At 34.9% G+C, this 26,020-nt stretch overlaps 1 protein-coding gene across 1 annotated transcript; it reads left to right on the forward strand.

The window, feature by feature from the left end:
* Nucleotides 1-6,630: 6,630 nt before the first annotated feature.
* LOC134701184 (uncharacterized) lies at nucleotides 6,631-7,002 on the forward strand. Its single transcript, XM_063562322.1, has one exon. It carries the CDS (start codon nucleotides 6,631-6,633, stop codon nucleotides 7,000-7,002), a length of 372 nt encoding a protein of 123 aa, XP_063418392.1.
* Nucleotides 7,003-26,020: the final 19,018 nt, after the last annotated feature.

Raw genomic sequence — 26,020 nt, forward strand, 5'->3', positions numbered from 1 at the left:
ATTTAGCTACTATAAAACATTTGTTGTTTATTAGTAAATACATCATGTACATTTAAAATATTTTTGTTTTAGCATATATTTGTAAATCTATTACTGATCAAACGTATTCTGAAATCATCAAAATGAATAAAATAAAAGTAACATGTGGTGTATAATGAGAGCAAGTAAATGACACAGGTAGCCAACATACTTTAATAGCTATGCTTATAAGCTATAAATGGATAATTGTCTCAGACAATCTTACAGTTGATATCGTCTTCGTCATTTGGTCTGTGGTGGATAATTATTTAAGGCAATTATATAGTGTATACCGTCTTCGTCCTTTGGACTGTGATGAATAATTGTCTCAGGCAATCTTACAGTTGATATCGTCTTCATCATATGGTCTGTGGTGGATAATTGTCTCAGGCAATCATATAGTTGATACCGTTTTCGTCATTTTGTCTGGTGGATAATTGTATAATGCAATCATAAAGTTGATACCATATTTATCATTTAGTCTGTAGTGGTTAATTGTCTCAGGCAATCTTACAGTTGATATCGTCTTCATTATTTGGTATGTGGTAGATAATTGCCGAAGGCAATCATACAGTTGGTGCCGTCTTCGTCATTTGGTCTGTGGTGGATAATTGTCTAAGGCAATCTGATAGTTTATACCATCTCTATCATTCGGTCTGTTGTGGATAATTGTCTCATAATTGAATTATTACACGTGTCTAAACCAATCTAAGGAGTAATCAAGCATTTCTATAATGTCTTTGTTTTTTGGAAGACATTTTGCAGTTATCTGTTTATTATAATTTGTCATGAGGGTTTGATTTTGACACTCGTAGTGTGTTCCCAAGTGTATTGGTGTCATGTAATTATTTAAGTATTCTTTCTATTGTGTTGGATTAAATGTTTTATTGTTTTCATTCCGCATGGTGTTTCGGATATCAATTTAGGTCATACTCGGACCAAGGCCGTTCATCCTCATCAGGTGCTCTGGCCAATATTTAAACTATTTAATTGATCTATTAATATGCTTGCATTTTATATCGGATGCGATTATCTTAAAGAGCACTATAATTAAATTATTACACGTGTCTAAACCAATCCAAGGAGTAATCAAGCATTTCTATAATGTCTTTGTTTTTTGGAAGACATTTTGCAGTTATCTGTTTATTATAATTTGTCATGAGGGTTTGATTTTGACACTCGTAGTGTGTTCCCAAGTGTATTGGTGTCATGTAATTATTTAAGTATTCTTTCTATTGTGTTGGATTAAATGTTTTATTGTTTTCATTCCGCATGGTGTTTCGGATATCAATTTAGGTCATACTCGGACCAAGGCCGTTCATCCTCATCAGGTGCTCTGGCCAATATTTAAATTATTTAATTGATCTATTAATATGCTTGCATTTTATATCGGATGCGATTATCTTAAAGAGCAGTCGTATACTAGTTGACATACGTGTTCTGAAATCACCATATGAATAATATAAAAGTAATATGATTGGTATAATGAGATAGCAAGCAAATGACAAAGATAGACAGAAGACATCTTCAATGCACTATAACTATGCTTAAGACCTATAGATGATAATGTTCACTTCATTTGGACTTTGGTGTCTAGTGGTCTCATGGTCTATCTTACAGTTGATACCGTCTTCATTATTTGGTCTGTAGTAGATAATTGTCTCATGCAATCTTATCTTTGATACCAACTCTATCATGTGGTATGTGGTGGATAATTGTCTAAGGCAATCATATAGTTGATACAATATTTATCATTTGGTCTGTAGTGGATACTTGTCTCAAACAATCATAAAGTTGATACCGTCTTTATCAATTGGTCTGTTGTGGTTAATTGTCTCAGGGAATCTTATAGTTGATATTTTCATCGTAATTTGGTCTGTCGTGGATAATTGTCTAAGGTAATCATAAAGTTGATAACATCTGTATCATTTGGTCTGTAGTGGTTAATTGTCTGAGGTAATCTTACAGTTGATATCGTTTTCGTCATTTTGTCTGTGGTGGATAATTGTCTAAGTCAATCATAAAGTTGATACGATCTTTATCACTTGGTCTGTAGTGGTTAATTGTCTAAGGAAATCATTAAGTTGATACCATCTTTATCATTTGGTCTGTAGTGGTTAAGTGTCTCAAACAATCGTACAGTTGATATCGTCTTCGTCATTTGCTCTGTGGTGGATATTCTAAGGCAATCATATAGTTGATACCGTCTTCGTCATATGGTGTGTGGTGGATAATTGTCTCAGGCAATCTTACAGTTGATATCGTCTTCATTATTTGTTCTGTGGTGGATAATTGTCTAAGGCAATCATATACGGTAGTTGATACTGTCTTCGTCATTTCGTCTGTTGTGGATAATTGTATAAGGCAATCATAATATATTGAAAACAACACGTTATTAATGTCTTGCGTCCGAAGCGCTTTTCTGGATTTACCTTCATCAGGAATGCTCAAAGCCAAACATTTGAAATCCGAAGATGTATAAGTACCGAAACCGTTGAAGAGCTGTATGTCAAAAATACCTAAAATAAATAGCCAAATTCATCTAAAGCCAACTTTGCCTGAGGGAGTTGAAACCTTAGTTTCTTTATAATTTATAAATTTATAAACGGATACTTTTAGTAAAATTTGTTTAATCATGTCAGTACCGAAATACTGACTACTGAGCTGATGATACCATCGGGGACTGATAGTCCACCAGCAGAGGAATCGACCCAGTGGTGTAAAATATTGAAAATAACACGTTATTAATTTCTTGCGTCCGAAGTGCTTTTCTGGATTTACCGTCATCAGGAACGCTCAAAGCCAAACATTTGAAATCCGAAGATGTATAAGTACCGAAACCGTTGAAGAGCTGTATGTCAAAAATACCTAAAATAAATAGCCAAATTCATCTAAAGCCAACTTTGCCTGAGGGAGTTGAAACCTTAGTTTCCTAATAATTTATAAACGGATAATTTTAGTAAAATTTGTTTAATCATGTCAGTACCGAAATACTGACTACTGAGCTGATGATACCCTCGGGGACTGATATAAAGTTGATACCATCTTTATCATTTGGTCTGTAGTGGTTAAGTGTCTCAAACAATCGTACAGTTGATATCGTCTTCGTCATTTGCTCTGTGGTGGATATTCTAAGGCAATCATATAGTAAATACCGTCTTCGTCATTTGGTCTGCGGTGGATAATTGTCTCGGGCAATCTTACAGTTGATATCGTCTTCGTCATTTGGTCTGTGGTGGATAATTGTCTCGGGCAATCTTACAGTTGATATCGTCTTCATCATTTGGTCTGTGGTGGATAATTGTCTAAGGCAATCATATAGTATATTGAATTTTTGGTGTATTGAATTTTAAACCTGATGCTTTTTGTTATCTATTAATTATGTTTTTTCTTTGTCTAATATGTTCTATTTATTTGTATTGTAGTCCTGTAATATTATGTTGTCATTTCAATGTTATATTTAACTTTGCCATTAAAGTGCGAGGTTTGGCATGCCATAAACCAGGTTCAACGCACCACTTTTATTCCCCTTTAAAAGTGTCCTGTACCAAGTCAGGAAGATGGCCATTGTTATATTATTGTTCGTTTCTGTGTGTGTTGCATTTTAACGTTGAGTCGTTTGTGTTTTCTCTTATTTTTGAGATAATACGTGGCACGGTACTTGTCTATCCCAAATTCATGTATTTGGTTTTCATGTTATATTTGTTTTTCTCGTGGTGTTTTGTCTGATGCTTGGTCCGTTTCTGTGTTGTGTCGTTATTCTCCTCTTATATTTAATGCGTTTCCCTCGGTTTTGGTTTGTTACCCCGATTTTGTTTTTTGTCCATGGATTTATGAGTTTTGAACAGCGGTATATTACTGTTGCCTTTATATGGTTGATGCCTTCTTCGTCATTTGGTCTGTGGTGGATAATTGTCTAAGGCAATCATATAGTTGGTGCCTTCTTCGTCATTTGGTCTGTGGTGGATAATTATCCAAGGCAATCATATAGTTGAAACCGTCTTCTTCATTTGGTCTGTAGTGGATAATTGTCTCAGGCAATCTTACAGTTGATATCGTCTTCGTCATTTGGTCTGTGGTGGATAATCATCTAAGACAATCATATAGTTGGTGCCTTCTTCGTCATTTGGTCTATGATGGATAATTGTCTAAGGCAATCTTATAGTTGATACCATCTCTATCTTTCGGTCTGTTGTGGATAATTGTCTCAGGCAGTCATTTACTAGATGGCATACGTGTTCTGAAATCACCATATGAATAATATAAAAGTAACATGATTGGTATAATGAGATAGCAAGCAAATGACAAAGATAGGCAGAAGACATCTTCAATGTACTATAGAAATGCTTTTGACCTATTATAGATAATAACGTCCACTTCATTTGGACTTTGGTGTATTGGTCTCATTGTCAATCTTAGAGTTGATACCGTCTTCGTCATTTGGTCTGTGGTGGATAATTGTCTCGTGCAATCTTATCGTTGATACTGTCTTCGTCATTTGGTCTGTGGTGGATAATTGTCTAAGGCAATCATAAAGGTGATACCATATATAGTTACGGTTCTGTTGTCAGGTCATTAAAGATTGCATTTTAGGCGTTGATATTGATTCATTTAGTGGGTCTTTGTATCGGAACTAAAACATTTATTTAAAGACCAGTTGTTGGCATGACACGGGTTATGTTCTTCTTATATTTTTTGTGAAGTTATGATACTCAACCCCTCACGGGGAGGATTGTGCCTGATATTCATATGATGAAGACATAATTTTTCAATCAGTTTAATTGAAGTCTGGAGCTGGCATGTCAGTAAACTGCTAGTAGTCTGATGTTATTTATGTATTATTGTCATTTTTTTTCTTTGGTTACATCTTCTGACATCAGACTCGGACTTCTGTTGAACTGAATTTTAATGTGCGTTTTGTTATGCGTTTACTTTTCTGCACTGGGTAGAGGTATAGGGGGAGAGTTGAGATCTCAAAAGCATGTTTAACCCCGCCGCACTTTTGGTCCTGTCCCAAGTCAGGATCCTCTGGCCTTTCTTAGTCTTGTATGATTTTAAATTTTAGTTTCTTGTGTACGATTTGTAGTTTATTATTGCGTTCATTACCACTGAACTACAGTAGTATATATATTTGTTAAGGGGTCAGCTGAAGGACGCCTCCGAGTGCGGGAATTTATCGCTGCATTGAAGACCTGTTGGTGACCTTATGCTGTTGTCTGCTATATGATCGGGTTTTTGTCTCTTTGACACATTCCCCATTTCTATTCTCAATTAAACACATAAACCATGACCAAACCAATATACATAAATCATGACCAAACCCCCACACATAAACCATGACCAAACCAATACACATAAATCATGATCAAACCCCCACACATAAACCATGACCAAACCAATACACATAAATCATGACCAAACCCCCACACATAAACCATGACCAAACCAATACACATAAATCATGATCAAACCCCCACACATAAACCATGACCAAACCAATACACATAAATCATGATCAAACCCCCACACATAAATCATGATCAAACCCCCACACATAAACCATGACCAAACCAATACACATAAATCATGATCAAACCCCCACACATAAATCATGATCAAACCCCCACACATAAACCATGACCAAACCAATACACATAAATCATGATCAAACCCCCACACATAAATCATGGCCAAACCAATGCACATAAATCATGACTAAACCAATACACATAAACTATGACCAAACCAATGCACATAAACCATGGCCAAACCAATACACATAAACCATGGCCAAACCAATACACAGAAACCAGGGTTAAACAAATACACAGAAACCATGGCCAAACCAATACACAGAAACCAGGGTTAAACAAATACACAGAAACCATGCCCAAACCAATACACATAAACTATGGCCAAACCAATGCACATAAACCATGGCCAAACCAATACACATAAACCATGGCCAAACCAATACACAAAAACCATGGCCAAACCAATACACAGAAACCATGGCCAAACCAATACACAGAAACCAGGGTTAAACAAATACACAGAAACCATGGCCAAACCAATACACAGAAATCATGGCCAGACCAATACACATAAACCATAACCAAACCAATACACATAAACCATGGTCAAACCAGTACACAGAAACCATGACCAAACCAATACACAAAAACCATGGCCAAACCAATACACAGAAACCAGGGTTAAACCAATGCACATAAACCATGACCAAACAAATACACATAAACCATGGCCAAACCAATACACAGAAACCATGACCAAACCAATACACAAAAACCATGGCCAAACCAATACACAGAAACCATGGCCAAACCAATACACAGAAAACATGGCCAGACCAATACACATAAACCATGGCCAAACCAATGCACAGAAAACAGGGCCAAACCAATACACATAAACCATTGCCAGACCAATACACATAAACCATGGCCAAACTTATACACAGAAACCATGGCCAAACTAATACACATAAACCATTGCCAGACCAATACACATAAACCATTTGCCAGACCAATACACATAAACCATGGTCAAACCAATGCACAGAAACCATGGCCAAACTAATACACAGAAACCATGACCAAACCAATACACAGAAACCAGGGTCAAACCAATACATATAAACCATGGCCAAACCAATACACAGAAACCATGGCCAAACCAATACACAGAAACCATGGCCAAACCAATACACAAAAACCATCGCCAAACCAATACACAGAAACCAGGGTTAAACCAATACACATAAACCATGACCAAACAAATACACATAAACCATGGCCAAACCAATACACAGAAACCATGACCAAACCAATACACAAAAACCATGGCCAAACCAATACACAGAAACCATGGCCAAACCAATACACAGAAAACATGGCCAGACCAATACACATAAACCATGGCCAAACCAATGCACAGAAAACAGGGCCAAACCAATACACATAAACCATTGCCAGACCAATACACATAAACCATGGCAAAACTAATACACAGAAACCATGGCCAAACTAATACACATAAACCATTGCCAGACCAATACACATAAACCATTGCCAGACCAATACACATAAACCATGGTCAAACCAATGCACAGAAACCATGGCCAAACTAATACACAGAAACCATGACCAAACCAATACACAGAAACCAGGGTCAAACAAATACATATAAACCATGGCCAAACCAATACACAGAAACCATGGCCAAACCAATACATATCAAACATGGCCATACCAATACACATAAAACATGGTCAAACAAGGTTTACAACGACGATGAAATTATAGGTGAAAATAAATATCAACACACTGGAACAGATATGTTAGACAATAAACAGGGATTACGCTCAAAATGCAGAAAGAATATAGCGAAAAGAATTTTACTCTGATCCTTCATTTTAGAGGGAACAAAACACACACAAATTGTTCGTATTTTACCAAAACGTAATTTATTTTGAATTTTGTATGCATAATTTGGTAATGGTATGATTACCTCTGCCTTTTAAAGTCAGGAGCCTGTTATCAAGTGGTTGTTGATTGCTGAATGCAACATTTGATTTTAGTATATACTTATAGTATTAACCATATCGCTGTCAAATAATTTGTTCACATTCCATCATGCCAGAGCCTTTGGTTTTGCTCATTGTTGAAGTTCATACGGACTTAATTGTGTCAATTGGCGGCTTTTTTTTTTTAGATTTGTGGGTATTTTGTAGCTGACTATTCGGTATTGTCGCCGTATGGCCATCAACAATAAGCAAAGCCGTCACCACATAGTCAGCTATACAAGGTCCATGTGCCAATATAAAGTTATAAATTTAAATCTTTGCCTATAAATGTGTATCTTGATAATCCGCATTAAACTAATTATTAGGACATAATTAATACTCGAGTCTTTAAAGTTTCTTTGGATTAAAATTTCAAGTTTCAAAAATAGATTTATATATGACTTGAACAACAATACACAGTGACATACTACGCGTGGTTTGTGAAATACAGTTTTATATATGATGGAATTGTCATATATTGTAACACTTCTATGTCTACCATCAATATTCTCTGATCCAACAGGATGCACTTACAACACAGACACAGTACTTTACACTTGTAATGCCAGACTTTGGGCACTTCCGTTAGTATTTTCCTCCTTCACTAATCAACCACAGAGACTGTTGCTGAAAGACGTTGATGGAGAACTTCCGGCGTCTGCTCCTAACGGTCCAACATTTACAGGATTTAGTGCAATTGACACTTCATTGTTTGACATCAGATTTCCAGCGTCATTCCACATCATGTGCTTTGCGAACACAAGTCTAATCATATTTAAGGACACATTTCAAGATTTAGGATTTATTGACGAGGTGATCGTTCAAGACTGTAATATTTTATCACTTCCGGTGCAAGTATTTTCGTATTTTGGTGAGGTAAACTCGTTTATCATACAAGGAGGGTCAATAAACAATATGGTGGCAGATAGCTTTAATGGACTTGACGTAAAACCAATTCCAGCTTCACTGACCCCAAAAGGAGAATTCGTATTACAAAATACCCAGGTTATATCTCAAAGTTTAGCGTTTGGAGTTTTCTATAATATATACAATGTAACAACTATGGTACTCGACAACATCGACATAACGTCAATTACCAAAGACACGTTTTATGCTAATCCATATCTGACAAATTTAACAATCAGTAACAACAATTTACCGAGTCTTCCGAGTCTACTGTTTGGATCATCGCATTCATTGGAGTTCCTTTCCCTTTGGGGTTTGCCATGGATTTGTACTTGTAGCGATCTCTGGATTGTTCCTTACGTCATCAACAACAATATAACCCTGTACGGAGACTTGATATGCTCATCACCCGTTGCTCAATCTAGTAAGTAAAATTATCAGACAAGTATAAAATATATACTGAAATATTCTAGGTCAATAGTTAAAGTCGAGATACGTGGCCAAAACCCACCGTAGATGATAGCTGATACTATAATTGTAAGCCCTATCCGTTACGAACTATATGTTAACATAATGTCATTCAGTCTAGCAGTCCGTTTGTCGGTCTGTCATATTTGAATTTTCTGGAGATTTGTTTCACTGATATAAATAAAACGGTACAATGAGACAAATCACGTTTTTTTTCTTCTGGGTAAGTGGTTTCTGTAGAAGTTTGCAATCGTTTGACGCAGGAACGTATTTTTTTGTACTTTTGAAGATAGTTGTTTCATTGGCAATCATACCATATCTCCTTATGTTTAAATAGATATTAATAACTTGATCATATGGGCAAAATTTACAAATTAGGTCTGAACTTCGTTCAACTTGAGTTATTACCCTAAGACATGATGGAAGATTACTTGAATATTTTTCTATAATTAATGTAAGTCCTGAATATCAGTATGCAAAACCAAATACATTTCAAAAGTACAGTATAACTACATGTACACTAGAATGATTGCGGACATGATAGGTTCAAAGAGGGGGGAAAAGCGGACTAATGGTTACCTAGCCCTATTACTTAAAGGAAATAGTACTTATAAAAAATAACAACTTACGGAATTCGAATCACTAGAAGATATAAAGATCATAATGTCTTATTAATAGTACCACTGAAATGTTTATATTCAAACAAATAATGTGTTCATATTTTGAGCATTAAAGTCATAAGAAACCTCAAATTAAAAAAATAATGCATAGGTTTTTATCACTCAATGGATAGTTTTGATTATAAAACTTATGTACATACATAAAATTCTTTAATTTGTTCATATTTAGAAGAAGTTTCCTTTATTTTAATTGCTTCCAGGAACCTCAGTGTGACCCATCTCGTAAAAATCTGGTGATCGCAATACGCATGGGTGTCCTTAAAAAACTATTACCTGATTGTACATGTTAATACACGTGTTCAATATCCATGCTTTTTTGTTGATTGTTGACAAACAGGTGACAATCGTTAACATTTGTCTTCAAAACACGAACTTTAATTACCTGTCATATTTTTACAGCAGCACTGACCGATTGAAAAAAAAATGACGATTATACGAAATTTATGCGAAAAAAATGATAAAATCGTGTACAGAAGACTAAAATTAGGATATTTGTATGCATTGTATATATCTGTTTAGGGGCCAGCTAAAGGACGCCTCCGGGTGCGGGAATTTCTCGTAACATGAAGACCTGTTGATGACCTTCTGTTGTTGTTTTTTTTATGGTCGGGTTGTTGTCTCTTTAATACATTCCCCATTTCCATTCTCAATTTTATTGGTTCAGGAATTGGAATAACATTATTTTTCACCGGTTACTCGTTTCATATGACTAATGTATTTATATTTTTTTGTATATTTTAGATACAAAAGTGACGTCATATTATGCAGCCAATTGTTAAAACTATGATGTATGTCAAGGGGAAGCAGGTTTGTTTCGTTGATCTACTATTTAAAGTACCGTTTCCAAACTATGATGTATGTCAAGGAGAAGCCGGTTTGTTTCGTTGATCTACTATTTAAAGTACCGTTTCCAAACTATAATGTATGTCAAGGAGAAGCAGGTTTGTTTCGTTGATCTACTATGTTAAAGTACTGTTTCCAAACTATGATGTATATCAAGGAGAAGCAGGTTTGTTTCGTTAATCTACCATTTAAAGTACCGTTTCCAAACTATGATGTATGTCAAGGAGAAGCAGGTTTGTTTCGTTGATCTACTATTTAAAGTACCGTTTCCAAACTATGATGTATGTCAAGGAGAAGCAGGTTTGTTTCGTTAATCTACTATTTAAAGTACCGTTTCCAAACTATGATGTATGTCAAGGAGAAGCAGGTTTGTTTCGTTGATCTACTATTTAAAGTACCGTTTCCAAACTATGATGTATGTCAAGGAGAAGCAGGTTTGTTTCGTTGATCTACTATTTAAAGTACCGTTTCCAAACTATGATGTATGTCAAGGAGAAGCAGGTTTGTTTCGTTGATCTACTACTATATATAGTATTTAAAGTACCGTTTCCAAACTATGATGTATGTCAAGGAGAAGCAGGTTTGTTTCGTTAATCTACTATTTAAAGTACCGTTTCCAAACTATGATGTATGTCAAGGAGAAGCAGGTTTGTTTCGTTGATCTACTATTTAAAGTACCGTTTCCAAACTATGATGTATGTCAAGGAGAAGCAGGTTTGTTTCGTTAATCTACTATTTAAAGTACCGTTTCCAAACTATGATGTATGTCAAGGAGAAGCAGGTTTGTTTCGTTGATCTACTATTTAAAGTACCGTTTCCAAACTATGATGTATATCAAGGAGAAGCAGGCTTGTTTCGTTGATCTACTATTTAAAGTACCGTTTCCAAACTATGATGTATGTCAAGGAGAAGCAGGTTTGTTTCGTTGATCTACTATTTAAAGTACCGTTTCCAAACTATGATGTATGTCAAGGAGAAGCAGGTTTGTTTCGTTAATCTACTATTTAAAGTACCGTTTCCAAACTGTGATGTATGTCAAGGAGAAGCAGATTTTTTTCGTTGATCTACTATTTAAAGTACCGTTTCCAAACTATGACGTATGTCAAGGAGAAGCAGATTTTTTTCGTTGATCTACTATTTAAAGTACCGTTTCCAAACTATGATGTATGTCAAGGAGAAGCAGATTTTTTTCGTTGATCTACTATTTAAAGTACCGTTTCCAAACTATGACGTATGTCAAGGAGAAGCAGGTTTGTTTCGTTAATCTACTATTTAAAGTACCGTTTCCAAACTATGATGTATGTCAAGGAGAAGCAGATTTTTTTCGTTGATCTACTATTTAAAGTACCGTTTCCAAACTATGATGTATGACAAGGAGAAGCAGGTTTGTTTCGTTGATCTACTATTTAAAGTACTGTTTTCAAACTATGATGTATGTCAAGGAGAAGCAGGTTTGTTTCGTTGATCTACTACTTTATATAGTATTTAAAGTACCGTTTCCAAACTATGATGTATGTCAAGGAGAAGCAGGTTTGTTTCGTTGATCTACTATTTAAAGTACCGTTTCCAAACTATGATGTATGTCAAGGAGAAGCAGGTTTGTTTCGTTGATCTACTATTTAAAGTACTGTTTCCAAACTATGATGTATGTCAATTCCAAACTATGATGTATGTCAAGGAGAAGCAGGTTTGTTTCGTTGATCTACTATTTAAAGTGCCGTTTCCAAACTATGATGTATGTCAAGGAGAAGCAGGTTTGTTTCGTTGATCTACTATTTAAAGTACCGTTTCCAAACTATGATGTATGTCAAGGAGAAGCCGGTTTCTTTCGTTGATCTACTATTCAAAGATCCGTTTCCAAACTATGATGTATGTCAAGGAGAAACAGGTATAAACCCCTTTTTAGTATCGGAAATGGGAGAGTAAATACTCTACAATTTGGGTAGAAAGGTTAACATAGCATGTTATAATTATCCCCGTTGCATGTTGTACAATTTAACGAATAAACAATCACATGTTTGAAATTACAGATTGTCAGTTGACAACTCTATATCTCACCTTTATATTGATTTATTGACGTGTGTGTACGCTCCCTGATTTATTGACGTCTGTGTACGCTCCCTGATTTATTGACGTGTGTGTAAGCTCCCTGAATTATTGACGTGTGTGTAAGCTCCCTGATTTATTGACGTGTGTGTAAGCTCCCTGATTTATTGACGTGTGTGTACGCTCCCTGATTTATTGACGTGTGTAAGCTCCCTTATTTATTGACGTGTGTGTACGCTCCCTGATTTATTGACGTGTATGTAAGCTCCCTGATTTATTGACGTGTTTGTACGCTCCCTGATTTATTGACGTGTGTGTACGCTCCCTGATTTATTGACGTCTGTATAAGCTCCCTGATTTATTGACATCTGTGTAAGCTCCCCGATTTTTTGACGTGTGTGTACGCTCCCTGATTTATTGACGTGTGTGTATGCTCCCTGATTTATTGACGTGTGTGTAAGCTCCCTGATTTATTGACGTATGTGTACGCTCCCTGATTTATTGACGTCTGTATAAGCTCCCTGATTTATTGACGTCTGTATAAGCTCCCTGATTTATTTACTAGTGTGTAAGCTCCCTGATTTATTGACGTGTGTGTAAGCTCCCCGATTTATTGACGTGTATGTACGCTCCCTGATTTATTGACGTGTGTGTAAGCTCCCTGATTTATTGACGTGTGTGTACGCTCCCTGAATTATTGACGTGTGTGTACGCTCCCTGATTTATTGACGTGTGTGTACGCTTTCTGATTTATTGACGTGTGTGTACGCTCCCTGATTTATTGACGTGTGTGTAAGCTCCCCGATTTATTAACGTGTATGTTACCTCCCTGATTTATTGACGTATGTTTAAGTTCCCTGATTTATTGACGTTTGTGTAAGCACCCTGATTAATTGACGTGTGTGTACACTTCCTGATTTATTGACATCTGTGTAAGCTCCCTGATTTATTGACGTATGTGTAAGCTCCCTGATTTATTGACGTGTGTGTAAGCTCCCTGATTTATTGACGTGTGTGTACGCTCCCTGATTTATTGACGTGTGTGTACGCTCCCTGATTTATTGACGTATGTGTACGCTCCCTGATTTATTGACGTGTGTGTATGCTCCCTGATTTATTGACGTGTGTGTAAGCTCCCTGATTCATTGACGTCTGTGTACGCTCCCTGATTTATTGACGTCTGTGTACGCTCCCAGATTTATTGACGTGTGTGTACGCTCCCTGATTTATTGACGTGTGTGTAAGCTTTCTGATTTATTGACGTATGTGTACGCTCCCTGATTTATTGACGTGTGTGTACGCTCCCTGGTTTATTGACGTGTGTGTAAGCTCCCTGATTTATTGACGTGTGTGTACGCTCCACCATTTATTGACGTGTGTGTAATCTCCCTGATTTATTGACGTGTATGTACGCTCCATGATTTATTGACGTGTATGTACGCTCCATGATCTATTGACGTGTTTTTACGCTCCATCGGTTTTTTTTTTATTTCTATACATCAATTTTTTTCAGGTTTCGCCTCGTCTAACACGTGTGTAAAGGCAGTTGACATGGTATCGTACATATTGGCTATACCTATAATAACTTTCACTGTTATAAGTTTAGTATGTATCACACAGTTGTTACTGTATGTAAAGAGAAATGAACAATACATTCGTGAAATGATAGAAGTTCCAAACATTGATACACGAGAAGATAAGTTTGCAAAAGCATTAGCGGCAAAAATAGCAAAAAATGAAGAAACTACAGAAAACCGAAGCTTTTCGCATAATTGGTTAGGTGCAAAACGGAAGCTTATGATAGCAAGAGCCTTGTCGAAAAAGATTACTGCTAACCAATCAGATAATACTTTACCTGAGCATACAAAGCAATGGACTAACCAATCAAACAACCCGTTACATGGGGATACACAACAATGGAATGAAAAATCCCAAGAGGTATATAGTGATAACGAATCAGATATAGAAGATTATGATGAGGACTATGAACTGCAGGATCTATCAACTTTACGAGGAGAAAGACTAACAAAGGCTCTGGAAGAAAAGATATTACGAGATTTAGAAAATATTCCTGTTGTTTCAGGTATCTGGGTTGCTGCCCCAAGGGGAGGTAAATCTGGACTTGAGTTTTAATATCGTACACTAAAACAAAATCAACCAACAGTATGCATGTTCCAAATCATAATAAGTGATTATCTTCTTGGATTTATTGATACTTATAAAATATATGTAAATCTTCATTGTATACTAATAAAAATCTATAAATAAACTACTTCAGAAAATAAATTATTATTGTTCACCTTTGGAAATCACAAAAAAGGTAAAGTTGTTTTTTCAACTTTGCATTTAGTTGGCTTTTTAATTTTTTTGATCTGAGCGTCACTGATGAGTCTTATGTAAACGAAACGCGCGTCTGGCGTATAAAATTATTATCCTGGTACTTTTGATAACTATTTACAACTTTTGTTTATTTATGATACCAAAACATACCAAAGGCATATTTAAACTCATCTGAGAGGGTAAAAAACAAACTGATAACGATACATTGAGAAAAAACAAAAATAACGGTACAAACAACCGTCACTGTACACAAAACACAACATGGAAAACTAAAACAATAAGCACAAACTCAACAAAAGAACAGGAATGGGTCATCATAGATACCCCGGAAGGGTAAGCAAATCTTATTCATTTTAAGGAATGACAGTTATATTTTTTTCTATCAATGAAGAAATAACATTAAAATATGTTGAACACTGAATAACGCGCGTAGCTGGTTGTTTGACAGTGTTCACCACATTTTTTTTAATGTTATTTCAAATAAACAGAAAAGAACATTAGTCATTCCTTATTATTTAATTAAAAATTCCATTTTAAACCGTAGAAAACCATTAAGAAACGTTGACGACGTCACGTTTACATGTCTAAATTATGTTTATGGGCTGACAACCAAATAACATCAGCCAATCAGAAGACGCGTTACATCCAAAATTAAATTATATACATGTAAAGCCAGTAGGGTAGTATGATTGCCAATGAGACAGGCATATATCTACCAAACTTCAAATGAAGTGGATGTAAGCCATTGTAGGCGTACCGCATTTAAACAATAAGTAAACCCACACCGTAGTGTAGGCCCCAATATAAAGAATGTGAAAATATTTAATTGAGAAAAGTTAAACTAACGGATATTTTATTACAAAAAAAACAAAAAAAAAACAATTTACGAAAAACATATACTACAGAAATGAACCAACGACAACCGCTGAACTACAGGTGTCGTATAAGGTGCAGGAAATGCTTACCCTTCCGGAGCACATGATTTTATTGGAGTTCGTGTTGTTTCTTTATTATTGATAACTTTTGATTTAAACGTCCTTTGGTTTTGTGAATTTTTGTTTACTCCTTGGTTTTGATTGTTATTGTCTATAGTCACATAAAAATGAATATGAGACCAACCCTCCTCTTAACATGGAGAGTGGTATAACTTATAACGTAAGAACATTCTAAAAAACGAGTTGGATAAAATTAGAAAGAAATCTCAAAAAAAGAAGAGTGGACGTGGACGGGTACTTATACATCCCTCAAGACAAACAGACACTTAACACAGATCTGATAGACTTAGTATCCGCTTTTTGTTACAACTATCAAAACCATCTTAGATTTAAATATTAATCACTACACATCCAACATCCAGTGGATATAACATAATATGAAAAAGGAGATATGGTATGATTAACAATGAGACTACTTTCCACAAGAGACCAAATGACACAGAAATTAACAATATAGATCACCGTATGACCGTCTACAATGAGCAAAGCCGATACCGCATAGATTGCATGAACAGTCAGAGAATAAAATTGAGAAAGGAAATGGTGAATATGTCAAAGCGACAACCATCCGACCATAGAGCAGACAACAGCCGAAGGCAACCAATGGGTCTTCAATGTAGCGAGAATTCCCGCACCCGTACATGTAGGTGTCCTTCAGCTGGCCCCTAAAAATATGCATAATAGTACAGTGATAATGAACGTCATACTAAACTCCGAATTATACACAAGAAACTAAAATTTAAAATCATACAAGACTAACGAAGGCCAGAGGCTCCTGACTTGGGACAGGCGCAAAAAACACATTAAGATGATAACACAATATTGACTGCTGTACCCCTATTTTTGACATTTTTTCTCTTTGATCATGTTTGTTTTGTTCATGCATCGTTGACAATGTAATGGAATTTGATGCGACTGCCATTCAAGAGAGGTGTAGCTAGCTATAAAACCAGGTTCAATCCGCCAGTTTCTACATTAGAAAATGCCTGTACCAAGTCAGGAATATGACAGTTGTTATCCATTCAGTTGATGTGTTTGTACTTTTGATTTTGCCTTTTTGAATTTTCCTCGGAGTATTTTTGTGTTTTTGTGTTTTTACTTTTTACATCACCATATGCAAATTATGGCGCGCAACTGGTATACTTTTTGATTGTTGATCAAACTGGATTTGTTAATGTATGTCATGAATAGTCACAATATAAGGGGATTTTCTGACGTCCAGTGGCAAACATTCCATTTATATGCCCTAATTTGAATTATTTCGACCTGCATACTTTAAGATGGTTTATATTTGCTTATTTTTAAAATTTTTAAATCGGTAATAACGATAATCCAAAACCATTATATGCTGGATTATAATTTGGCCGATTTAATCAGATATATGCATGTATAGGATTATGGTGCTACCCTGAATTCAACTTATAATAGGTCAGAAACAGTTAAAACCCATATAATTCTGAAGAGAAACCTTAAAGTACATCACACATCTTATTGTGTATACACGACTACTAGAATCTTGTACAGGATTATGTACCTTAAACTTGACTTAGATAGATCTGAAACAAGTTAACCAGAATTATAAAGAAATACTAAAAGTACAACCCACATCTGATTGTGTAATACTGGAATATTCTATTGTATGGTAAAAAAAATGAAATGAGTTTTGGATGCATTTTGATACTTTTATATCTGCCTGGTGTTTTACTTAATCCCGTCGGCTGTTCGTATGATGCTTCTAATGTACTATACACGTGTAATGCACGATACTGGTCTCTGCCTCTGCTGTTTAGTGACTTCACAATACAACCGCAACGTATTTTATTGGTAGATGTCTCAGGGGAACTACCGGCTACTGCACCAAATGGACCAACTTTTAGTGGGTTCAGTTCGACAAATGCTGCGCTCTTTGACGGAAGATTTTCTCCGTCTCTGCAGATAATGTGTTTTGAAGATAGCGATTTGATCATGTTCCTGGACACGTTTGTCGATTTTGATTGGCTAGACGATGTGATTATTACTGACTATAACATACTGTCTCTACCAGTCCAAGTATTCTCCCATATTGGTGATGTTAACTCGTTTACAATTGAAGGAGGCTCTGTAAATAACATGGTGGCAAACAGCTTTCAAGGATTAAATGTTAAGAAAATCACAACTGCGCCGACGCCAAAGGGATCATTTACAATACGTAACAGCCAAATTACTTCTGGGCAGCTAGCACCTGGCGCTCTTTTTAACATTAACAATGCCACAACCATTATCCTTGAAAATAACCACATAACAACAATAGGAAGTGATACATTTCAGGGCGTGCCACAATTATATAACCTTACGCTTAGTTATAACGACATTACAAGCATTCCTGAATCTATATTCACAAACCTGCATGCTTTGGAACACGTGACCATTTGGGGAGTTCACTGGGATTGCACGTGTGATAAACTCTGGTTTATACCTTACGCCTCTGACAACAATATAACTGTAAACGGCGATATCGTGTGTTCTACACCAGCAGGATACAACAGTAAGTTCGTAGTTCACAACCAACATAACCGATCTGCATAATATAACTTATAAAAAAGAAGATGTGGTGTGGTTGCCAATGAGACAACTATCCACAAAAGACCAAAGTGACACAGACATTAACAAATATAGGTCACCGTACGGCCTTCAACAAAGGCAAAGCCCATACCGCATAGTAAGCTATTAAAGGCCCCGATAAAACAATGTAAAACAATTCAAACGAGAAAACTAACGGCGGTATATATGTAAAAAATATGAACTAAAAACAAATATTTAACACATAAACAAACGACAACCACTGAATTTTACAGGCTCCTGCCTTGGGACAGGCACAGATATAAATAATGTGGCGGGGTTAAACATGCTAGCGGGATCCCAACCCTCCCCCTAACCTGGGAAAGTGGTATAACAGTACAACATTAGAACGAACTTAAATGATCAGATGGACAAAAATTCAAGTGGACGTGGCTGGGTAACATACATTCGGTTGCTTCAAACCTACTATCTGTGTAATCTATACAATCATAGGTTACATGTATACACACGTCAATTACATGTATACACACGTCAATAACACAACAACCCGACAACGGTTCCGAGAAGCGTTCCACTTACATTGTATATCTTCTATGATCACAACAAATTAACAGGAGGCATCCATAAGCCTGGTCCACGGAAAAACCAATATGGCAAAAATCAACCACCGACTTCAACCAAATCACAGGCTCCTGACTTGTGACAGGCACATTCGTCATTTGACTGTCTCATAAATGGGTATAATTTGTAATCAAATTTGAATTTAATTTTATGTTGTTTAATAATTCCAGATACAAGGGCCTCGTCCTTTTATCAGAATAACTGTGTATTGCCATGCGATGGAAAAATTGGTAAGAACATTAACTGTTAAGACTTGATAGGGTTCTATAATAAAGTGAACTTTATGTAATATGAAAATAAACAACTTTATTGCAAAAAAAAACACTAAACCCTGACGGGTTAAAATGCAAACATACATGACATAGTACATTGTATACACAGTGACAAGAAACATAATACATGATTAAATTGAGAATGGAAATGGGGAATGTGTCAAAGAGACAACAACCCGACCAAATAAAACAACAACAGCAGAAGGTCACCAACAGGTCCTCAATGTAGCGAGAAATTCCCGCACCCGGAGGCGTCCTTCAGCTGGCCCCTGAACAAATATATACTAGTTCAGTGATAATGAACGCCATACTAATTTCCAAATTGTACACAAGAAACTAAAATTAAAATAATACAAGACTAACAAAGGCCAGAGGCTCCTGACTTGGGACAGGCGCAAAAATGAGGCGGGGTTTAACATGATTGTGATATCTCAACCCTCCCCTATACCTCTAACCAATGTAGACAAGTAAACGCATAACAATACGCACATTAAAATTCAGCCCAAGAGAAGTCCGAGTCTGATGTCAGAAGATGTAAGCAAAGAAAATAAACAAAATGACAATAATACACATTATTGTATAGCAATATAATATTTCCAACAGAACGTAACCACAAGTTCTAAAAGTAAATTCTAATATTGCACTAGTGCAATAAATTTTCAAAATTCATGACGTCCTCAACGTTTAAATCTTAGTTTAAACCAATTTTTATCCTGAAATATTATATTGCTATACAATTAAAGGGTTATTGCATGAATATTGGGGAATATTGTCCCTCGTAGAACACATATTGCACTCGCAAGCTCGTGCAATATAAAATTCTACTCGGGACAATATTCCCCAATATTCATGCAATAACCCTATATTATTAAAGAACAACAGACTACTAGCAGTTAACTGACATGCCAGCTCCAGACTTCAATTAAACTGACTGAAAGATAATGATTTCATCATATGAACATGAAGAATAATCCTTCCCGTTAGGGGTTTATATATATATAGTATCATACCATCATAACATATATGAGAAGAACATTACCCGTGTCATGCCCACAACTGTTTTAATGTTTTAAAAAAGTGAATTTGATATTAATAACATATATCTTTATGTATATATATATAATAATTGACCAATGTGGACCTTATTTTCGCAATTTCATAGATTGCTTTATATATAGTCTACACTAGACAAAAAATCTTTATTGGGATCTAGAATAGTTATAAGTTTAGAGTTTGAGTCAAGCTGGTTAAAATTAGGATAATGGGTTTTAATTGCATTTCTAAGGGAATGTATTATATTACTGTTAATTTGGCAATGAAGGAAAAAGTGTTCCTCATCATCTAAAATTTTACACACTATGCACAGTCTGTGTTCTCTTTGAATTTTTTTATAACGTCCTAATTCAATTTCCAAATTATGATCACTTATACGTAATTTTGTTAAAAGCTGAAGACTATTAAAATTGTTTAGATTGTGCAAGTAGTCCTCGAATTTAATTTCATTTTAAAGTTTACTATAAAGATAAAGTTTTGAACTGTTATCAATATTTGAAAGTTTTTCAAGAGTGATGTTATTATACTTTTCCTTCACAATATGTTTAAAAGTTTTTTTGAGTGAATTTTTTATAAGTTTAAAAGGTTTATCAAAATCAACATATTCTTCTTCATCAATATTAAATTCTTTGAAAATATGCTTGGCAAAAGTGTACCAAGTATATATTCCATCTTCAGACATGGACTTATTTACTGCAAAAGAGGGTTTATTTTATGGCAGTTTATTCTACAAAAATATAATAAAACTTGAGTTTTATTAAAGGAGTCAATTTTTGAGTTTATTTTCTTTACGTTTGCGCGCATAAATGAATTGGTAATGCGAGCGAATGTAACGTACATGTGTACATGTACAATGTATATAATCCAATAAATGGTATATAGTTTGATAATTACAAATTAGGAATTGTGACTTTTTTTTGTTATCTTAAATATGTCCTACTTTCCAGTCCGATTTGATGCGGTTACATCTTACATAGCGTACTTTAATTATTTTGCAAAGAATTCCGCGCAATCTAGTCTAAACGTAATGAACAGTCGAGTTTTTACTCCATGTTAAAGGATTCACTGTGACTTTCAGTTAACATATAGCAAGACAATTGCTGTTCTTTTGCTTTTTTTACTTTTTTTGATGAGCATTTACTGGTTTTGGTCATAGATAAATACCCAAAATATATTCCCCCCTGTTATATGTATATTATAGTGGAACATAATTATACTTAAATATCCCAGCCACTACCTGGCACACAATCACTGAAAAAACCTTATTAAATGTGTATGCTCAAATTTGTTGATCTATATGCATGTCTTATTTGTAAATCTAATTTCAGGTTTCCATATTGGAGACGTCTGCATAACAGCCTTAGATGTAGTTAACTTCGCTACTGTATTCTTAATTTTAATACTGACAATATCTGGTTTTGGAATTATTGTGCATCTTCACTGTAAAGAGAAAAATGAAGAGGAAAGAATAGAAAAAGTCAGAGGCATTCGAAATGTAATGGCTGACAAAATTGCAGGTATCCTTCGAAATAAGATAAATAAAATTGAAGAGTTTGTTCAGGATAATATAGATGTTTATCGCGAAAAAAACAAAATAAGGGAGGAAACTAAAGAAAATCAACTCAAAACGGAAACTCAAACATCGCCAAGAAATTTAAATGAAATAGACGAAAATGAATACTCGAGTGACGACGAAAATCCATGCGAAAGTGATAACTCCAGAGACAACGATGATCTAAACGAAACTGAATACCAAAGCAGCGAAACAGATTTAGATATCAGTCATGAAGAGATTTGTCGCTGAACAAAAGTTTACCAGTCTCACTTACACATGTAACACATACTGTGAAAATAATAAAATATATCTATGACAATGTATGAAGAAAATAAAACTTCAGAGGTTGTTCAAAAAATTAAAATCATGACTGTTTTAACTCTCTTTCATCTTGCCAATCACACACTCAAAAGTTTGTTTTATTTTTTCGATCATCTATTTCCGTTAATTTATGAATGAAAATAGACCGAGTTTTTTGTTAACAGCATAAGAATTCAATGACACAAAAAAACATAACATTTCTAAGACTATTCTAGAAATATTAGGCACACACAGTACACTATGTAAATATGTTGTTACAATTATATCAATCACCGTCAGTTTATTTAAAATGTAATGATCCGGTGATCCATGATAGTTCAATTTCCCGTGAAGGATAATTTTATTGAACTCATAAACTAACTTTATAAAGGTTTAAACTTCTTTTAAATGGTAAAACTAGGTTTAAGCTTCTAATGGTAAAACTGACCACTATTTTTGTCGACTCTGTTCTGATTATTGTATACCACATTTATGAGCATTATATTTTCAGGTCTGTCCGTCTGTTCTTTCATTTGTTCGTTCGTTCGTCCGTCTGTCCCGCTTCAGGTTAGAGTTTTTGTCAAGGTATTTGTTTTTTATGAAGTCCAATCAAATTGAAACTTAGTACATGTGTTCCCTTTGATATGATCTTTGATTTTTGACCCCAGTTTCACGGTCCGTTGAACATAGAAAAATGATAGTGCGAGTTGGGCATCCATGTACTATGGACACATTCTTGTTGTTTCTGTTTTGTGTCTATGTATTTAGTAGGCCTAGCTGAGTATTATCCTTAGTTACTTAGCAGTAGTTATGGACAAAGATATAATATTATGAATAAAAGGAGACAGCAACCACAAACAACAAAGCAAGAGATATGCACATCCCAACATACGGTTTTAAAAAAAACATACGTTTATTCAACATGACGAACTCTAAATTATCAAAAGTTAAAAAAGAGAAGTCTTAATACATGTATCACAGCCCGTAAAGATCTGGTTACAGCATAGTACACGTCCAAATGAGAGAGAAAAAACACGATAATGCAAACTCACACTTAATGGACAATAATAATAAAAAAAATTGACCTTAAATAAGAGTGTACTTTTGCCTACATTTTTGTCTATTCTTATGTATGATCATTTTGTCTCAAGTACATGTATGTTAGACTTATTGATTTTACACTACTTCCGACGCTTTTGGGTTATTTCATGGTGGGCAGGTCTTTTTAAGGATGAAGACGGTCTTCGGTAAGTCATATGAAAATCTAAAACTCCTGAAACGAAATGCTCGAAAGCTGTCAGTACAAAGTCACTAAAATAAGAAGGGATTATTATTTAATTTATTTTATCGGAGTTCGGTTGTACATTTTTTTTAATGTGGACCATCAAATGTTTTTTGGCTGAGCGTATTGTTTGATTATTTATCGTATACAACATTTTGCAGATGGACTTATATTTTTAAGAACTTAAACTACCAACAGTGGAATTTTAATAATATTTACGACATATTCAATGCATTGGACTAAACCATTACATACATAGAATCAATAATAAATTATAATGTTTGGTATCGAATTTTATAATTGATGCAAATCCCTCATGGGCTCATGTTGGAAATTTAAAATAAAAAAATAACAAAAGTTGAAACAAAAGCTGGTCTTTTGATTACATTGCCAGACACAAGTTATGACTCTCTGACATCGCCCCCTGTTTTTTTTCTCATTTTTCTATTGTTCATATTATCGTACGACCTTTCACATTGAAGGGTTAATGAAAGGCAACAGTAGTTTACCGCTGTTCGAAATTCATAAATCGATTCAGAGAAAAAAAACCAATTCGTGTTACAAACTAAAACTGAGTGAAACACATCAAATATAAGAGGTGGAGAACTACGACACAACAGAAACACAACATTAAAATGTAACGCACACACAGAAACAAATAATAATACAAAATATATAACAATGGCCATTTAAGAAAAAATGGTGGGTGAATCTGGTTTTGTGGCATGCCAAACCTCCCGCTCTTCAGGCAAATTGAATGTAAAATATAACATAAAAATGACAACACTAAATGACAGGACTACAATATAAATAAGTTGAGAAATTTAGGACAGAGAAACACACGAATAATAGCTAACAAAAGGTATTAAGCCGTTTTCAGACGGTGTATGCAACGGTATGTCGATGTTGTTCCTAAAAACTAAAAGTATTACAAAGAATCTATACATTCTGCTTTGAGACCAGAGTTTTCTGTTTGCATGCTTTTGTATTTCTAATTGCATACAGAAAGCTCAGTAATGACATGACCAGGGTTCTTTAGATGAGTAAAGTCACATGGTAAAATAGAACAGGTTCAAAACACATGTCTAATGTTTTTGTTTTGAATGGAAGGCTGTTACACTATTCATACTTACTCCATTGAGTATTTTATATTAAAAAAATAAAAATAACATAGAGAGCCAATGAGTAATTTTTCGATTATTGGTTCAAAATTATAATATTCATAGTCAGAGTTCGTATATATCATACATTAACACACCCAAAAAAAAAATAGTTATTAGTAAAAAAGAATTTTTAATAATTAATTTCTGAAGATTTATAGAAATCAAACGGACTATAGTAGCATGTTGTTTTTTATGTATTATTGTCATTTTGTTTATTTTCTTTTGTTTCCTATTCTAACATCGGACTCGGACTGCTCTTAACCTGGGTTTACTTTGCGTACTGTTGTGCGTTTGTTTTTCTACATTGGTTAGAGGTATAGGGGGAGGGTTGAGATCTCAAAACTAGAGGCTCCAAAGAGCCTGTGTCGCTCACCTTGGTCTATGTGAATATCAAACAAAGGAAGCAGATGGACTCATGACAAAATTGTGTTTTGGTGATGGTGATGTGTTTGTAAATCTTACTTTACTAAACAGTCTTGCTGCTTACATTTATCTCTATCTATAATGAACTTGGCCCAGTAGTTTCAGTGGAAAATGTTAATAAAAATTTACAAATTTTATGAAAATTGTTAAAAATTGACTATAAAGGACAATAACTCCTTAGGGGGTCAATTGACCATTTTGGTCATGTTGACTTATTTGTAAATCTTACTTTGCTGAACATAATTGCTGTTTACAGTTTATCTCTATCTATAATAATATTCAAGATAATAACCAAAAACAGCAAAATTTCCTTAAAATTACCGATTCAGGGGCAGCAACCCAACAATGGGTTGTCAGATTCATCTGAAAATTATAGGGCAGATAGATCTTGATCTGATAAACAATTATACCTGTGTCGGATTTGCTCTGAATGCTTTGGTTTTTGAGTTATAAGCCAAAAACTGCATTTTACCCCTATGTTCTATTTTTAGCTGTGGCGGCCATCTTGATTTGATAGTCGGGTCACCGGACACATTTTTAAAACTAGATACCCCAAAGATGATTGTTGCCAAGTCTGGATTAATTTGGCCCAGTAGTTTCAGAGGAGAAGATTTTTGTAAAAGATAACTAAGATTTACGAAAAATGGTTAAAAATTGACTATAAAGGGCAATAACTCCTAAACGGGTAAACTGACCATTTCGGTCATGATGACTTATTTGTTAATCTAACTTTGCTGAACATTATTGCTGTTTACAGTTTATCTCTTTCTATAATAATATTCAAGATAATAACCAAAAACTGCAAAATTTCCACAAAATTACCAATTCAGGGGCAGCAACCCAACAACGGGTTGACCGATTCATCTGAAAATTTCAGGGCAGATAGATCTTGACCTGATAAACATTTTTAC

This window comes from Mytilus trossulus, unplaced genomic scaffold, assembly GCF_036588685.1.
Source record: "Mytilus trossulus isolate FHL-02 unplaced genomic scaffold, PNRI_Mtr1.1.1.hap1 h1tg000233l__unscaffolded, whole genome shotgun sequence".
NCBI classification, from domain to species: domain Eukaryota; kingdom Metazoa; phylum Mollusca; class Bivalvia; order Mytilida; family Mytilidae; genus Mytilus; species Mytilus trossulus.

What these genes read in the sequence shown, in the direction of transcription:
- LOC134701184 (XM_063562322.1), top strand. Translation starts at nt 6,631, where the DNA reads ATGACCAAACCAATACACAGAAACCAGGGTCAAACCAATACATATAAA.